Source organism: Hypanus sabinus, chromosome 16 (assembly GCF_030144855.1).
Source record: "Hypanus sabinus isolate sHypSab1 chromosome 16, sHypSab1.hap1, whole genome shotgun sequence".
Taxonomy (NCBI): domain Eukaryota; kingdom Metazoa; phylum Chordata; class Chondrichthyes; order Myliobatiformes; family Dasyatidae; genus Hypanus; species Hypanus sabinus.
This window is the reverse complement of record NC_082721.1, coordinates 86,854,789-86,873,631: the sequence shown is the minus strand read 5'-3', so window position 1 is coordinate 86,873,631 and position 18,843 is coordinate 86,854,789. Positions and strand designations below refer to the sequence as shown.

General features: G+C 44.3%; 1 protein-coding gene across 2 annotated transcripts in view; it reads right to left on the bottom strand.

Moving 5' to 3' along the window:
• The window catches only part of LOC132406552 (disabled homolog 2-interacting protein-like), a 124,016-nt gene that overhangs the window by 12,883 nt on the left and 92,290 nt on the right, over positions 1-18,843 (bottom strand). For both annotated transcript variants that reach the window (XM_059992372.1, XM_059992374.1), the window contains 6 exons: positions 16,235-16,783; positions 12,612-12,756; positions 7,189-7,333; positions 5,027-5,263; positions 2,534-2,735; positions 840-940 (listed from right to left, as the gene is read on the bottom strand). In XM_059992372.1, coding sequence (XP_059848355.1) covers positions 840-940; positions 2,534-2,735; positions 5,027-5,263; positions 7,189-7,333; positions 12,612-12,756; positions 16,235-16,783 — 1,379 coding nt within the window. The remainder of the gene's footprint in view (positions 1-839; positions 941-2,533; positions 2,736-5,026; positions 5,264-7,188; positions 7,334-12,611; positions 12,757-16,234; positions 16,784-18,843) is intronic.

The following is an 18,843-nucleotide window of genomic DNA, read 5'->3' as shown; positions in this document are numbered from 1 at the left end:
AATAGTAACACTATCATTACGCAACAGTAAGCATACAACCTTTTGTAAAATAGACGACCAAAATGTCCCCAAAGGTCTTGCTAGCAAAATCAGTTTTTGTTTCAGCAATAAAGCTCAAGCACGCAATAAGGATTCAGAAAGTTTTTCTCCTTTCACCAAAAGATTTCTGAGCAATTCATGTGACCACAAACACCACTTGTTGTTCACTTTTCTGCACCATGTACTTACGTTGCAACTTATATTACTGTTATGTCTTTGCACTGCTGCTACAAAGCAACAGATTTAACTTCATGTAAGTGAGTGATGATAAATCTGATTCTGAAATATTAACAAGGAAGAATTTGCACTTCCACATGTATTACTTTAAGAATAATACTAAAAAGCACAAGTATAAGCTGCTGAGAAATCAGGTTTCTTAGTGAGAAAGAGTTAGTATTGGTTTATTATTGTCACAGATACTAAGATACAGTGGAAATCATTTGTCGTCCCCCCCCACACACACAGATCATGTCATACATAGGTATATTGAAGTGGTGAAAAGAAAACAGAATGCACAAGATAGTTTTGTACTAACAGAAAAAATGCAGTGCTGGTACAGAAATGTTCCAGTAACTAGCAACATAGAGAATTGTGGTCAATTTTAATTTGTTAATATAACTTTAAATGATTGCATACTGATACCGTTACCCAAATTAATTCAGGTGCACTTTATAGACCACAAGAGTTGACACACTTTTGGGCTGATCATGCTTTTTTTTTAATAATTGCTAGTTAACGAGGTTAGAAACTTCTGAACGTTCAACATCGCTTCAACATTAGGCAGCTTGTCGCGGCCATACCTGAACTCCTGATGAGGTATCGGCGGTGCGTTTGGGTTCTCCATTAAGTGGGAAATCCTGCTGAGGATGGTGGGGAGAGGCTGCAGTCTGTCCATTTTGTTCTGTCAGTGTTTCAGGTTGAACGGGGTCGCCCGAAGGTGCATGGAAAAGAGATGGTAAACAGAGAATATTAGTGATGTTTGATGGACGTTAGCACGTTAGCAAGTTCCAAACTCAGACATGAGAAATCCAGGTCCACCCACGGCTGGGGACTTAATTTCATTTCACGAAACAATCTGAAATGAAAACAGGAAATTAGCATTTCAGTATTATTACTGAAGCACACAAGACTTCAGATGCTGGAATCTGGAGCAATGTAAAGCAACAGATTTCGGCCCAAAATGTTGACTGTCCCTGACCTGCTGAGTTCCTCCACTGTTTTGTGTACTGTTAAATATCATTTCAATGATTCAAAAATTCAAGGTACATTTATTATCAAAGCATGTATACAGTATACAACCCTGACATTTGTCTTCCTCACAGACAGCCGTGAAACAAAGAAAACCAGGGAATCCATTCAAGAAAAACATTAACCACATCCCCCATGCACAAAAAAATAATTTGTGCAAATGGCAACATAAAAAGAGTGAACATAAAAGACAAAATCAGAGATGTTCAGCTCAGCTCCGTGTTCAAGATCTGCAGGCCACCCTTATCCAGAAGAGCAAGCAGAAACATGTCATAAAGTGAATTCCTGAGTCTGGTCCATAACCTTGCTGGTTCAACTTTGCCCTCAGCCTAGAATTCCGGCAAGGGATGTTCAAACCACAATGTTCTCCTGACTTGCTCTGGAGATAATACATGGACAAGGTCCCTCTGTCCCCTCGAGCTGTGCCACCCAGCGATCCCCTGATTTAATCTGAGCCTATTCACAGGACAATTTACAATTACTGTAAGAGGAAAATGGAGAACCCGAAGGATGTATAACTGATGTACAAACTCCTTACAGGCAGTGACGGGAATTGAACCTGTGTCTCCTGTACTGTACAGCATTGTGTTAACCACTATACTACCATGCCACCCACGGTGATTGCTAACTTCTCTCACCTTCTTTAAGGCACAATTTTTATCTGTTGCCTTTTTATTGGCCATCACTTTCCTTCACAAGCCTATGGACTCCCAACTTCGTATGATCCGGTTGTGCAACTCCCTCTCTAAATCCATCTGGCTCCCTTTCTTCCCCAAAGCATCCCTCCCTCCACTTAAAAACACAAAATGCTGGCAGAACTCAGCAGGCCAGACAGCATCTATGGGAGGAGGTAGTGACGACTGATGAAGATGACTGATGAAACCCTCCTGATGAAGGGTTTCGGGCCGAAACGTCGTCACTACCTCCTCCCATTGATGCTGTCTGGCCTGCTGAGTTCTGCCAGCATTTTGAGTTTTTATTTATTTCCAGCATCTGCAGATTCACTTGTGTTGCCTCTCTCCACTTACCTTATTTAATATCTCCTTATACAGCACAACATCTTATTTTGTAAACATCGTTGTAAACTTCCTATGAATTCTCTCCAGTTCAATAACATTTTGGTATGACGGTGGAAGATTAAAGAGGTAAATGACTAGTAATTATCAACCACAACTGCTGAAAGACATTGGTCTCAACAATTTAAGGGATGAAAGAAGGAGACAAGATTAAGCAGGAGAGACTGTACCTGGTCTAAGCGAGACACAGAGTCACAGAGAAGAGAGTGCAGGATGGACAGTTCCAGCCCGAGGTCGATACAGCCTTCAAACTCTACAGGATTCATGTTAGGCTCCGAGTTGGAAATGCTTGTCAGGAAGATCTTCATGTTCTCCCAGTTTGACGTCAGGAAGTCATCCATGAAGGTCATGTAACCTTCCTTGTCTTCGAACCTGTGTGATGAGAACAAACTGAGCTTGAAGTTCAAAGTAAGTTTGCAATCAAAGTGCCATATACTCCAATATTCATTCTCATTCAGGCACTTACAAGAAAAAGGAGACCTGAAGTGGTTTGTTCCATACGGTATCAAGAAATAAGTAAATAAAATAGATGATAACTATAATAGAATTTTACAAAAAAACCACTATATTGTTTTATATAAAACATTTTATATAAACAAAAAAAACAAAGATTGACAAGCAATCTATGCCAAAAAGAAGGCACACTATGCAAGTCAAAGTAATACTGAGAACATGAATTGTAAAGAGTTTTTGAGAGTGAGTCTGTATTTTGTAAAATCAGTTCAGGGTGGTGGTGAATGAAGTTATCTGCATCGGTTCAGGAGCCTGGTGGTTGAAGGGTAGTAACTGTTCCTAAACCAGTGCCTAAGGCAGTCAGAAGGAATTAGACAGTCATGGTGTGAATGAGGCATAGAGTCATGCTATCATTGAGAGATACAAAGCAGAAAAAGGCCTGTTTTCCCACCAGGTCCACTTACACTCATCCACTTGCCCATCAATTCTCTCCAGATTCTACCACTCACCTACACATCAGGGGCAATTTACAGCGGCCTATTAATCTACCAACCTACCCGTATTTAAAATGTGAGTGGAAACCAGTGCAGCTGAATGAAATCCACCCGCCCAGTTCCAGGCAAACTCCACACAGACAGCACAGGAAGTCAGGACTCCACCTTGATCTCTGGTGTTGTGAAACAGCAGCTGTATGAGCTGCTCTCAGTCAGGCCAGGAGGCTTGCCGCTAATCATTCCTTTTACTGCTTAATCTTAGTTGATGCAGTCAGTCAGTGGGTGTCATGGTAGCACAACACTTTACAGCACAAATGACCTGGGTTCAATTCCTGCCACTGTCTGTAAGGAGTTTCTACATTTTCCCCATGACCTCATGGGTTTCCTCCCACAATCCATTGGTAGGTTAATTTGTTTTTGTAAATTGTTCCATGATTAGGCCAGGATTAAATCAGGTGTTGCTGAGCTGTGCGGCCCAAAGGGCTAAAGGGCCTATCAGTGCTGTGTCTCAATAAATTAACATAAACATACTGAGATAAGCATGATGCTGGAAATGCTAATATTTTAGACAAGCTATTAAACCATAAGATCATAAAACAAAGGAGAAGAATTAGGCTATTAGTTCATTGAATCTGCTCTGCTATTTGATGATAGCTGATTTATTTTCCCTCTCAGACCCATTCTCCTGCCTTCTCACCACCCTTAGTAATGAACATATCAACCTCCACTTTAAATATACCCAATGATTTGGCCTCCTCAGCCATCTGCAATGAATTCCACAGATTCACCCTCTGGCTAAAGATATCCCTCCTCATCTCTGTTCCAAAGAGTTATCCTTCATTTCTGAATCTGTGTCCCCCAGTAGACTCGCCCACTAATGGAAACAACCTCTCCACATCCAGTCTATCTAGGCCTTTCAATGATCTGTCATTTTCCCTCTCATTCCTCTGAACTCCAGTGAGAACAGGCCCAGAGCCTCCAAATGCTCCTCATACATTCACCCTTAAACTGAGGTCCGCTCAGGCAAAAATAACGATCCTATTGGCTGACACAAGAACCTGAAAATGCTAGAATCCAAAGCAACAAACAATCTGCTGCGGGAGCACAGTGGGGTCGAGCAGCCACTGTTGGCAGGAAGGGAAGAAATTGTCAGTATTTTGGCTCAAAACCCTGAGTCAGGAGTTGATGAAGGATTTTGAACTGAAGTATTCAGATGCTCCTCAATCCGCTGAGTTCCTCAAGCAGATTGTTTCTTGATCCTATTGGCCATTTCCTGAAGGAGAATAGGAAACTTCTAACCCAATGTCCTAAGCCAATATTGCAACCAACTATCAGCTTATCAACTCATTGTAGCTTGTGGGAGCTTGCTGTGCATAATATGGCTGTGTCTGTGCACAGGACCGACCGTGTTCTGAGCCTGAAGACCCACCGTCAATGTTTCTGGAACAACTTCATCCGCTCCGCCCTAAGATTTCTGAACGGTCTATGAGATGAGCTAGGAACAAATGAGCACGACCGCAGTATTCACTTATTGCTATTTTTTTGTAACTTATAACTTATATCTCTCACACTTTGCTGATGCTCCAAAACAACAATTTGCATGGTATATGTCAGTGATAATAAACACAATTCTGATCCTGATTCTGGGTGTGGGTCCCGAAGGTGCTATAGAAATGTATTCCTCCCACTCCTGATGTGCTGATGGGATGGACCTACGTGGTGAAGTTGGCCAGATTCTGAATGACCTTGGCGATGAGGGTGAGGGTCCGCGCGGTGCTGTCGTTGGGGTACTCCTGGGTCAGGTTGAAGAGGCTGGGGGACATGATTGCCGGACAAAGGAATCGCAGAAACAGTGAGGCGCAGATCATCCGTTGGCCGATGTCCGTCTTCCCTCGGTTGACGCACTCCTGTTGCCAAGCCGCAAATATCTGCCTCAGCTCATCGGGAAACACACTGGAAGGAAGACACATAGTTAGGGCAGCTTCCACTCGGTGGTCCAGAGCTGCTATCGCATACTTCAGACCACAAACACTTCTTGGTCAGTAAGCGTTGCTGACCAAGTGGCTCTAAGTGGACAGACCTCGAGACTCCAACAATATCTGAACATTATAGACAGAAGTGATCCTTCAGAAATCTTGAGCCACACTCAGAAAAAGCTGGAGGAACTCAGCAGCTCAAGCAGTATCTGTGAAGGGAAATAAAGCTGATGCTTTGGACCTGATGAAGCCCAAATCATCAACTGTTTATTACCCTTCACAGACGCTACCTGACTTGCTGAGTTCCTCCAACATTTTGTGCGTGTTGCTCAATATCTGAAAATTATTGGATTTCACCCCACAGATGGCAGAGGGGGAAGAAGAGACTCAGTGATGGGGATCCACATGAACCACATTGATGTTGCTATTAGTGCTGAGGTTCCTTGAGTCACCTAGCAAGTTTTTAGGGAACTTGGGATCTCTGATCTCTTACTCAGAGAATGAGAGCCTGATTAACTAGGATAACCATTAAAGGCCAGTGCTTATAGCCCCAAGGACTATTCCAGAAAGGAGGAGGGATTTGTTTACTCATCAGATTGTAAATCTTGGGAATTCTCTTTCCCAGATGTCAGTGGAAGCCTGGTCAATGATGACTAGTGCATCTGGTGTATAGGTCTACTTCTTTGGTCTTTTAGTTTCTCTTTTTTATTAATATTCAAATAATTACATACACAGTAATTCAATCTTATATTCACTTGGAATATTGTGTTTAATTCTGGTCAGCACATTATAGGAAGACTGTGGAAGCTTTAGAGAGGGTGCAGTAGACATCTACCAGAATGCTGCCTGGATTAGAAGCTATTTCTTATGAAGATAGGTTTTCCTTTAGAGAGAAGGAGAATAATAGGTGACTTGATAGAGGTGCTTCAGATTTCACGACATATGCGGATGATATTAAAACTGATTTGAAAATAGAGAGTGGATAGCCAGAAACTTTTTCCCAGGGCGGCAAAGACTAATATGAGTGGCTATAACTTCAATGAGTTAGTAGGAAAGTTTAGGGGGATGTTAGGAGTAGGATTTTTACACTGAAGTGGTGGGGGTGTTGAACACACTGCCAGGGGTGGTGGTAGAGGCAGATACATTAGGGACATTTAAGAAACTCTTAGATAGGCATATGGATGATAGAAAAATGGAGGGCTATATGGGAGGGAGGAGTTAGATTACTTTTGGAAAAGGTTAAAGGGTCAGTACAACATTGACGGCCGAGGAGCCTGCAGTGTGCTGCACAGTTCTGGGCCAAGGAGCCTGCAGTTCTACGTTCTAACCATTTTGTATTGTCTGCAACAGTGATTTAACTCCTCACTGGACCTCTAGGACAGGCCGATTACATCTGTGGATACCATGTGCTCCTTCTCCAGGAACACCCAGGTACAGATGTCGCCCCAGAGGTGGACCGGGCAGTCAGCTCAGCTGCCCACTGGCTGGAACATATGAATGACCATCATGGCTAAACCCGAGGAGCAAACCAACCAGGAGATTCCCCTTGTGACCCAAGCTCCCTACCCTCACACTGAGTGACTGAAGATCAGGAACACACACCTAAAGTGCAGCCAGAACTTGAGAAGCACCTTTTTCAGATACCTAAGTAGAGGCTGCAACCTCTCAGAGACATGGGGCACACTGTCTCCTCCTTATTTGAAAAGGGGGACGTAGCAACATAAGATCTCTCTTTACCTAGATTTGAAATCCCCAAAGGAACGACTTATGCCTCCAATGTATATGCTATTAACAATGCTGTATTTTGTGGTATGTTCTAGATTGAAGGAAGCTAGGATAAAATGGATGGCTAGAGGGGCTGAGTGGCCTATTCTTGCTCCAACATTGTTCCTGTATACTCACCATTGGGAATCCATTATTTGCCTGAATGCTTCTTCACAGCTTTCCCTCATATTGGGTTGGTTTTCCAGTGCTTCATTAGCTGGGCATTTGTTTGGATCAACTTCATAATTTTCCTCAGAATTATACAGCCTTATCACAAAGTCCCCTGTAAATGGTATTACAGAAGGTGACAGTCAGCAGTATCAAACACCCACTGTCTAAAACCGAGACTGATGTTTGTCAGGGAAATATAACACTTCAATAATTCTCCATTATTTTAATACACCCTCTCTCTTCTCCTCTTTACAGAGGTGTAGGGTAAATGAGTGAGTGATGGCACATCTGGCAGAGCATAACAGGAGAGCTGGGGGTACAAGACACAACAGATGCCACAGTCAGGTGCAACAAACAATCAGCTGGGGTTACACAGAAAGTCGGGCAGCCTCACAGGGTCAAAGGAATTACTGACACCTCAGATTAAAGTCCTGCATCAGGACCAGCAGACTGTTTGATATGTAAAGTTCAAAGTAAATATATTATCCAAGTACGTATATGTCACCATATATTATTTTGAGATTCACTTTCCCGAAGGCATTCACAGAAAATAAAGAAATACTTAGAATTTATGAAATGAGAAACAAAAGTGAACTGATTACAAGAGTGCGGTGAACAGAGAGCTTTTACTGCAGGTGTTAGGTTGGGGGTGAAATTATACCAGAAGCGACACTCACAAAGCGCTGCAGGAAGTGCTGGTCAGGCAGTATCTATGGAAACTAATAAACAGTCTATATTTTGTGCCCAGACTCTTCATCAGGACGCAGGAGTCTTGATGAAGTGTCTCGGAGTGAAATGTTGTCTATTTATTCTCCAGTACAGATGCTGCCTGACTTGCTGAGTTCCTCCAGCACTGTGTGTGTGTGTTGTTCTGGATGTTCAGCATCTGCAGGATCTCCTGTTTATTATCCCTGAAGTTCTGTATACTCAAAGACGGATACATGAGCTATTTCTGACTTCCATTCCTGAGAGCTGCTCCTGAACCTAACTTTTCGTGAGTTGGGAGTGAACAACAATTATGTGAGAGAGGATGACGGAAGCAGCAGTGACAGGAGAGCAAACAGGCATGGGAAGGAGCAACTACTCAGTGAACTTGTCTGCTCACCACTTCCAACTCTGCCTGGCTCCGCCCAGAGCCCAGATGTTGTGGGTTGGGGAAAGGTGGTGGGAGAGAAGACATGGGGGAACGTCACATTCCCACTCAGCTTTTCACCTTCTCCACAGCACAGCCACAGAGAGTGGTTAGCCTGTGCCTTCCTGAAATCTATAACCATTGCTTTCGTTCTGTCGACAGTGAGACTCGGGCTGTTGTTCTTGAATCATTTGACAAGCCTCTCTACCACGGTCTCTACCTCCTCTCTGTACGCCATTGATGCGGAGGAGGCCAGCCACTGTGGTATCATCAGAGAACTTGATGATGGTGTTGAGCTGGACCTGGCGGTGCAGTCGTAAGGCAGCAGGTTCAGCATGATGGAGCTTGAGATGTTGCTCCCAACTCAGACTGACTGGAGCCTTTTTGTCAAGAAGTCCAAGCTCCAATTACAGAGAGGGGCTGCTGAGTCCCAAAGAGGACAGTCTGCCCACCAGCGTGGGCCAAGACCCTTTGCCACAAGCGCGGATTCGGCAGCACAGTAGATACAGAGGTTGCACTTGTGAATGTGCACGTGTCAGCTAATGATTATTTAATCGTGATAGTATTTAACTCCATACTTGTCGTAGTGCTTATCGCGACTTGGACAGAGCACAGCAACGCTTCGCTGCCTGCTTGCATTCAGCCTTCCCTGAGAAATGGGACTGTCGAGTCAACTGACTCTGAAGTCTAGCGGTATTCGTTTTATACTTAGTTGTTCTCTTCGTTTTCCGTTTGAGAGCTTTAGTTAATGGCCCTCTTTGGCCTAGCATTTATTGCTTTATTTCCCCTTTAGCACAGTTCGCATTAAAGTCCGTGAGCTATTGACCTGCTTCAGTGTCTCTCACACTGCACTTGGGCCACATCCGAACCTGGAGACTCCTTTCATCAGGACAAGAAAGAAAAGAGGAGAAGTCAGAGTAAGAAGATGGGGGAGGGGAGGAAGAAGTGTGATAGGTGAAACCTGGAGGGGGGAGGGGAGGAAGAAGTGTGATAGGTGAAACCTGGAGGGGGGAGGGGAAGAAGAAGTGTGATAGGTGAAACCTGGAGGGGGGAGGGGAAGAAGACGTGTGATAGGTGAAACCTGGAGGGGGGAGGGGAAGAAGAAGTGTGATAGGTGAAACCTGGAGGGGGGAGGGGAAGAAGAAGTGTGATAGGTGAAACCTGGAGGGGGGAGGGGAAGAAGAAGTGTGATAGGTGAAACCTGGAGGGGGGAGGGGAGGAAGAAGTGTGATAGGTGAAACCTGGAGGGGGGAGGGGAAGAAGAAGTGTGATAGGTGAAACCTGGAGGGGGGAGGGGAGGAAGAAGTGTGATAGGTGAAACCTGGAGGGGGGAGGGGAAGAAGAAGTGTGATAGGTGAAACCTGGAGGGGGGAGGGGAAGAAGAAGTGTGATAGGTGAAACCTGGAGGGGGGAGGGGAGGAAGAAGTGTGATAGGTGAAACCTGGAGGGGGGAGGGGAGGAAGAAGTGTGATAGGTGAAACCTGGAGGGGGGAGGGGAAGAAGAAGTGTGATAGGTGAAACCTGGAGGGGGGAGGGGAAGAAGAAGTGTGATAGGTGAAACCTGGAGGGGGGAGGGGAGGAAGAAGTGTGATAGGTGAAACCGGGAGGGGGGAGGGGAAGAAGAAGTGTGATAGGTGAAACCGGGAGGGGGGAGGGGAAGAAGAAGTGTGATAGGTGAAACCTGGAGGGGGGAGGGGAAGAAGAAGTGTGATAGGTGAAACCTGGAGGGGGGAGGGGAAGAAGAAGTGTGATAGGTGAAACCTGGAGGGGGGAGGGGAGGAAGAAGTGTGATAGGTGAAACCTGGAGGGGGGAGGGGAGGAAGAAGTGTGATAGGTGAAACCGGGAGGGGGGAGGGGAGGAAGAAGTGTGATAGGTGAAACCGGGAGGGGGGAGGGCGTGAAGTAAAGTTGATTGGTGAAAGAGATAAAGGGCTGGAGGAGAGGGAATCTGGTAGAAGAGGGTAGAAGAGCAGGGAAGGGAGAGGAGCACCAGAAGGAGGCAATGGGCAGGTAAGGAGATAAGGAGAGAATAGGAAACAAGGATGGGGGATGGTGAAGGAGAGAGAGGGGACAGTTACTGGACACCGTCTGGTAAATGTCCAGCCACATAGCTATCATTCTAAAGGTGATTTAGTCCTTTTAGATTAGGAGCTACAGAAAGTAACTACAGTCAGACTTTTTCAAAAGCCATACTGAAATCCACCATCAGCTCTACCTTCATCAATCATCCATGTCACCTCATCAAAAAAATTAATCAAGTTTGCTAATCCTTTGTACTGCCACAATGCACTGATGTGATAAAGTGATAAAGGCAGGCAAAAGTTTTTCACTCTCACAGAAAGTCTGCAGATGCTGGAAATCCAGAGTAACGCGCACAAAATGCTGGAGGAGCTCAGCGGGTCAGGCAACATCTATGCAAATGAATAAACTGTCTATGTTTTGAGCCAAGACTCTTCATCAAGACTGAGAAGGAAGGGGGAAGATGCCAGAATAAAAAGGTGGGAGGAGGGGAAGGAGGCTAGCTGGAAGGTGATTGGTGAAGCCAGGTGGATAGGAAGGGTCAAAGGCTAGAGAAGTAGGAATCTGATAGCAGAGGAGAGTGGACTATAGGAGAAAGGGAGGGAGGAGGGGACCCAGTGGGAGGTGGTATGCAGGTGAGAAGAGCTAAAAGGTCAGAGTGAGGAGGGGAAGAGATTTTGTTTTAAATTGAAGGAGTAATCAATATTAATGCCATCAGTTTAGAGGCTACCCAGAGAGAATATAAGGTGTTCTGTTCCACTCTCTAAAGACGTTGCCTCATCTTGGCACAAGATCAACACATCAGAATGGGAATGGGATTTTACTGTATGTTTCAATGTAATCTGAATTTGAATCATTGTCAGAAGATCTGCATTGGCTCAAAAAATCAGTTCAGCACCATCTTCTGAAGAGCATTTATGGATGGACAATAAATACTGGTGAAGACACCAATGCTCACGTCCAAAAAAAGAAAATGGCAAAAGAGGCTGAAAGGTACGGCTGATTCTTGCTGCTGTTTCTAACGTTCTTCCCACAAGGATGGAGGTAGCAGAAGATATTGCTGCTCTGTGTCTGACCAGTAGATGGTGGTAGTGAGACACCTTTTGCTATACTGTATCCTCCATCCGGGCCCAACCGTCACTCATTCCTTAAAGAGACTTTGCAGGCTTCCTCCAATGGTGCGTTTGTTGCTGCAGATCCCAGAACCTACAGTCTTTTATGCCTCCACTTTAATATTCTACTATAAAGTCTCTTTGAGTCCCACTTTGTAGACATTTTCCACCTTTCTCTACAAGGAGTTCTGTAAGACTCTCTCTCACTACTCCCCTAATGTGATTTATACCAGCTGTTCCCCCCCTTCTATTCTCTCAAACTTGACGAAGGGTCTCAACACAGATTTTCACTGTCCATTTCCTCCCACAGATGCTGCCTGATTCGCTAAGTTCCTTTTTGTTCTATAAATCCACTGTTGACACTGCTGTCATTGGCAGTATCCTCCCCACTAACGAGGACACTTCCAAAAGGCAGTGCCTCAGGGAGGCTGCACCCATCAGTAAGGCCCCTTACCCATCCAGGTTGTGGGTCCCTCTCATTACTACCATCAGGAAGGAGCTACAGGAGACTAAGGCACACACTTAACATTTTAGGAACAGCTTCTTTCCCTCCGCAATCAGATTTCTAATTTAATGAACACTATCTTTTTTGCTCATTTATTTATTTAGTTTTTTTTATTGTAAACTTATAGTAATTACATCTTGCACTGTACTGCTGCCACAAGACGCTGTCACAGCAAACATCAGTGATAATAAATCTGATTCTGATTCTGAAATTCACTTACAGGGTACGTGTCACTGGCAAGGCCAGCATTTAGTGCCTATCCCTAAAGTGGTAATGAACTTAGACTGTTGTTATCCATGTGGCAAATGTCCTCGAACAGAGGTGGACAATGGTGAGCGAGCTCCTGAGACACAGCAATAATCAAAATACAGTGATATAACATTAAACCAGAATGTTTCATTACTTGGTAGTGACTTCATAAAGTAGAGATGGAAATGTGAATAAAATAAACATTTGAATAATGGCCTAGAATTGTCCAACCATGTAAAGGCCATGGGAAAGTACTGAGTGGATTAGCCAATGATGGGTAGACAGTTGGAGTTTATGTGAAGGAATCTACAAGGATACACCTGATCACGAAAGAACAAGGAAGAGCATGGCTCAAAGCCACTCTTAATCTTACCAAGTGTTTCCACCAGGTACTTCTGTCCCACCAGCTTCATGTACTCATCGATAGCTTTGGTAGTCAAGGTATTTTCTCTGAAGAGAACGGAGTGGTTTTCCTCACAGCGGTCAACCTCCGCAATCCCCGACTTAATAAGGAATTCCTAGAGAGTCATGGCAAAGGCAGAAAGGATAAATATTTGTCATTTAGAAAGGAGTCGTTCCTTTAAACAGATGCAACATGGATTCAGAAAGGGCAGGTCCTGTTTGACAAACTTACTGGGGTTCTTTGAGGACATAATGAGTGCAGTGGATGTAATGTGCAGTAATGAGAAGGGAACGCGTGGATGTCGTATGCTTGGATTTCCAGAAGGCGTTCGATAAGGTGCCGCACAAGGGACTAATAAATAAGATACAAATACATGGAGTCGGAGGAAGTGTATTGGCATGGATAGTGGATTGGGTAATCAACAGAAGGCAGAGAGTTGGCATAAATGGGTGTTTCTCTGGTTGGCAGTCAGTGGTGAGTGGGGTGCCACAGGGGTCGGTGCTGGACCTGCAGCTATTAACCATTTACATTGATAATTTGGAAGAGGGAACTGTAGTGTAGTGTGTCAAAATTTGCTGATGACACTAAACTGAGTGGAAAAGCAAATTGTACAAAGGATGTGGAGAGTCTGTAGAGGGATATCGATAGGTTAAGTGAGTGGGCCAAGGTCTGGCAGATGGAATACAATGTTGGTAAATCCAAGGTCATCCACTTTGGAAGGAATAATAGAAGAGCAGATTATTATTCAAATGGTGAAAGATTGCAGTATGCTGTTGTGCAGAGGGACTTGGGAGTGCTTGTTCATGAATTACAGAAAGCTGGCTTGCAGGTACAACAGGTTACTAAGAAGGCAAATGGGATGTTGGCCTTCATTGCTCGAGGGATTGAATTCAAGAGCAGGGAGGTCATGCTGCAAATATACAGGGTACTGGTGAGGCTGCACCTAGAGTACTGTATGCAGTACTGGTCTCCATACTTGAGGAAGGATATACTGGCTTTGGAGGCAGTGCAGATGAGGTTCACCAGGCTGATTCCAGAGATGAAGGGATTAACCTATGAGGAGAGATTGAGTTACCTGGGACTATACTCTCTGGAATTCAGAAGAATGAGAGGGGATCTTATAGAAACATACAAAATTTTGAAAGGGATGGATAAGATAGAAGTAGGAAAGTTGTTACCATTGGTAGGGGAGACTAGAACTAGGGGAGATTGCCTCAAGGTTCAGGGGAGAAGATCTAGGACGAAGATGAGGAGAACCTGTTTTTCCCAGAGGGTGGTGAATCTCTGGAATTCTCTGCCCAGGGAAGCAGTTGAGGCTTCTTCACTAAATATATTTAAGATACAGTTAGATAGATTTTTACATACTAGGGGAATTAAGGGTTATGGGGAAAAGGCAGGTAGATGGAGCTGAGTTTACGAACAGATCAGCCATGAACTTATTGAATGGTGGGGTAGGCTTGATGGGCCTGATGGCCTATTCCTGCTCTTATTCCTTATGTTCTTATGTTATAGTCTTATCATCCCTTGTCATCCATGTCAATGACATCATCTGCGGAATTTCCTACTCCTGGGCGGTAAGGAGGCTGACTCAGTAAATACATTCAAGGTAGCAGTAGATAACTGGACAGAAGAGGAATCAAGCGTTATAAGAATCTGAAATTGTTGACTTTGGGGTCTTATCATCTCTGATTTATTGAGAGGTTGAAGGGCCAAATAGCCAGCTCTGCTTCCGGAGCACCTGAATCAGGACTAGGTTATTGGGTCATCGAGCATGCTCTGTTATTGAATGACTAATCTGTCTGTAACCACAAATCTGCACGTGGCTACATTGATGGCTCTGGGCCTATACTCACTTGAGCTGAGAGGAATTGAGAGGGGGAGCTCATTGGAACATACTAAATATTGAAAGACCTAGATAGAGGGGACGTGGAGAAATGTTTCCAGTAGTGGGAATGTCTAGGACCAGAGTGCGTAACCTCAAAATACCAAGATATCTGTTTAGAACAGAGGTAATGAGGAATTTACTTAGCCAGACAGTACTGAATCTGTGGAATTCATTGCCAAAGTGGCCACAGAGTCCAAGTCATTGAGTATGTTTAAAGCGGAGGTTGACAGGTTCTACATTAGTAAGGGTGTCAGATTATGAGGAAAGGGCAGAAAAATGGGGGTGAGAGGGAAAATAAATCAGCCGTGCTGCTGTGTCTCAAACCAGAGACAATCTGCAGGTGCTGGAAATCCGAGCAACATACAAAATGCTGGAGGAATTCAGTAGGCCAGCCAGCATCTCTGGCAAAAAGTACGGTTGATGTTTCAGGCTGAAAACCTTTGACACAAAACCTTTTGAACAGTCCTGCTGAGGGTTTTCGGCACAAAAGGTTGACTCTACTTTTTTTCCCATATATGCTGCCTGCCCTGCCGAGTTCTTCCAGCATTCTGTGTATGTTGCTACTATGTCTGATGGTTACCAATCTTATGTAAATCATATGCTAGGACACCAGGTTCCTTAGCACTTCAGATCTCTGCAAACCCTCACCATTTTGACAACATGTTTGATTTATTTTTCTCTGTTAAAAATGGACAATTTCAAATTTTGCTACATCAGGGGTGGACAAACTACTGGTGACGGGATTTGTAAGCATTTGGAGAAGTGTAGTCTGATTGGCATAGTCAGCATGGTTTTGTGAGGGACTGATCATGCCTCACGAGCCTGGTTGAATTCCTTGAGGATTAACAAAGCAAATTGACAAAGGCAGAGTGGTGGAAGTAGTGTATGTGGATTTTAGTAAGGCTACCTTACTACAGGTAGGCCTCCAAGGTAGGTTCATTCAAAAAATCAGGAGGCATGGGATCCATTGAAACTTAGCTGTGTGGATTTGGAATTAGCCTGCCCACAAATGGCAGACAGTGGTACTAAATAGAACATATTCTACCTGGACGTCTGTGGCTAGTGATTTTCCACAGGGTTCTGTTCCGGCATCCCTGCATTTTGTCATTTTTATAAATTTACTTGGCCAAGGAAGTGGAAAGGTGGGTTAGAAAGTTTGCAGATTTATTTGTGGATGGTGTGGAAGGTTGTGTTAGGTTACAATAGGACGTTGATGAGATGCAGACCTGGGCTGAGAAGTGGCAGATGGAGTTCCATCCAGAAAAGAGTGCAGCGATTCACTTTGGAGGTCGAACAAAGACAGAGCACAACGTTAATGACAGGTTTCTCACCAGTGTGGGGTAACTGAGAGATTTTGGGGTGCATGTCCCTTGATCTCTCAAAGTTGCTACACAAGTTGATAGGGTGGTTAAGAAGACGTATGGTGTGTTGACCTTCATTAGTTGGGGAAGTGAGTTCAAGACTCATGAGATGATGTTGCAATGCTATTCTATGTTCTACATGTACTGAGATATAGTGAAATGTTTTTGTACATCCTCTGGTTGCCCTTTATCCACATCACATCCTTTTCTTTTAAGAGCCTATTTCTATTCTGTACACTGTGATACATTTGACCCAAGAAGTTCAACATACTACCATTATGTCAAGATATGCCAAGGACCGTAGTTGTGGCCATGAATTATAACAGCAGAGAAAGAGCCCAACATACCTTGGCTTTGCCAACGCTTTGTAGGACATGAACCAATGCTGAGGCCATTTCTTCCTTCTCCTTCACCTTCAGGTCTGGCTCCAGCACAGTGCACAGAGTGGTATGTTTACAGATCAGGTACTCCGCAAACTCCTTGTAAAGTACCATGGGCAAGACCTTGATGTTCTGGTAACGCAGGCTGAGCCTAATTGTTGGCATGACCACCTTACCCTTGTTAAGGGTCTGGATATTGATGCTGTGCCACTTCTCCACGTGCTGGCGGCCCGTGACCTCTGCGAGCGGGATGGTGACGGAGCCGAGGGCACTCATCTCCTTTCTCTTCTTATCCTCATCCCTGAAGAGGTGCAGGGTGACTTCCCTGATGGGGGGGAGGTTGTTGAACTCGAAGTGCTCCCCCCAGAACAGCTCCTCGGCATTAAGCTTGCTTGTGGTACGGGCGTAGAGGGAGCCATCGAGATGCATTTCACAAAAGTACTTCTTCCTGGGTGTCAGGTCTTTAACTTCGTTCACCCACAGGCTCAGCATGTTCTCCACTCTCTCGCAGTTGTCCTGGGAGGGAAAAGAGGGAGAAAACGTCAAGGAAATTCAAGAGGATTCAAAGTTTAAAGGAAATTCATCAGCAAAGTACATAGACTACCCTGAGAGTGATTTTCCTGTGGACATTCACAGTAAATGCAAAGAAACACATTAGAATCAATGAAAACCTACATACAAGACAGACAACAACCAATATGCAGAGACAACAAACTGCAAATTGAAAAAGAAAAACAGTAGTAATAATAACAATGATAATAATAATAAGAAGAAGAAGAAATAAGAAATAAGTATCAAGATCATGAGATGAAGAGTCCTTGAAAGTGAGTCCATAGGTTGTGGGAGCGTCTCAGTGATGGGGCAAGTGAAGTTGAGTGAAGTTATCGCCTTTTGTTCAAGAGCCTGATGGTTAAGGGATAGTAACTGTTCCTGAACCTGTTGGTGTGAATTGTGAAACTCCTGCACCTTCTTGATGGCAACAATGAGAAAAGAGCATGTTCTGGGTGGTAGGGCCCTGATTATGGCTGATGCTTTCCAAATCAGCCACGACTGGATGAAAGAACAGACTTGATGAGTCAAATTGCCTTATTTTGCTCCTATGTCTTATGGTCTCGTGGTCTTTCCTTAGAGTGTAGGAGGCTGAAGGGTGATTTTATGGAGATATATAAAAGATAAGGTGGATGGTCACCATCCTTTTCCCAGAGAAGGAGAATCCAAATTAGGAAGATATAAATTTAAATTAACAAGGAAAGCTTTAAAAGGGAGTTGAAGAGAAAGATTTTTCACACCAGTGAATTTATGGAATGACCTACCAGAAAATGCTAAAGAGATGGGTAACACGACAATGCTTAAAAGACACTTGGACAGATGCATGGACAGGAATGGTTTAGAGCAGGGGTTCTCAACCTGGAGTCATTGACCTCTCAGTCAATGGCAGGGATACATGGCATAAAAAGCATGGGGAACCTCTGCCTTAGAGGGTTATTCAATAACCACAGGAAAACGGGACTAGCTCAGGTAAATATCTTGGTCAGCAGGGTTAGGCTGACGGTCCATTTCCATCTGATATAACTCTGGGTGCCTGACCTACTAAGCATTTCCTGATACAAGGTCTGGACCCTAAACATTGAACATTCCTTCCCCTTCCCTAGGCTGCACCCCCCCCCCCCCACCCTCCGAAGATGCTGTCTGACTTCCTGCAGAAGATTGTTTGTTGCTACAGAACAATCTCAGAGGAGGCATTTCAACTTTCCCCACACTCCCTTCCCAGCAAGTCAGAATATACAAAGAAGGATAAAAAGACCGGCAGACTGAATTGCCCAGCCCTGATACAACCAGAAAGAGATGTTCAGCAGACATGGATGTTGAAGAGCTCAGAACAAGGGAATGTTTGGCAGACTGGCAGACTGGGAGTTTGTCCGCACTTCTTCAAATTGTGCAATGGATTCTCCACCTGAAATAGCAGAACAATCAGAACAAGCGTCCACAGTCTGCCAAACATTCCCTCGTTCTGAGTTCTCCAGCGTCCATGTCTGCCAAACATTCCCTCGTTCTGAGTTCTCCAGCGTCCATGTCTGCCAAACATTCCCTCGTTCTGAGTTCTCCAGCGTCCATGTCTGTCAAACATTCCCTCGTTCTGAGTTCTCCAGCGTCCATGTCTGTCAAACATTCCCTCGTTCTGAGCTCCTCAACATCCATGTCTGCTGAACATCTCTTTCTGGTTGTATCAGGGCTGGGCAATTCAGTCTGTTGGTCTTTTTATCCTTCTTTGTATATTCTGACTTGCTGGGAAGGGAGTGTGGGGAAAGTTGGAATCACTGACAAGTCAGTGAGAAATGAGAGTGCTGTGTAGCCACAATAGATTGATGGGACAAATGGCTTTTTTCTATGCTGTAAGGAAATATGGACACATTTTCTATGTATGAAAGGACATGTTAAGGTATTTTACTACAGAATCACTCACTGCACAGGACTAGATATACAGTGAATACAGTAGTTAAATTACTGGATGCGTACCTCTTGGATTTTCCAGCATCTCTCGTTTGGAGCTAGATTACTAGATTGGGTATTTTATT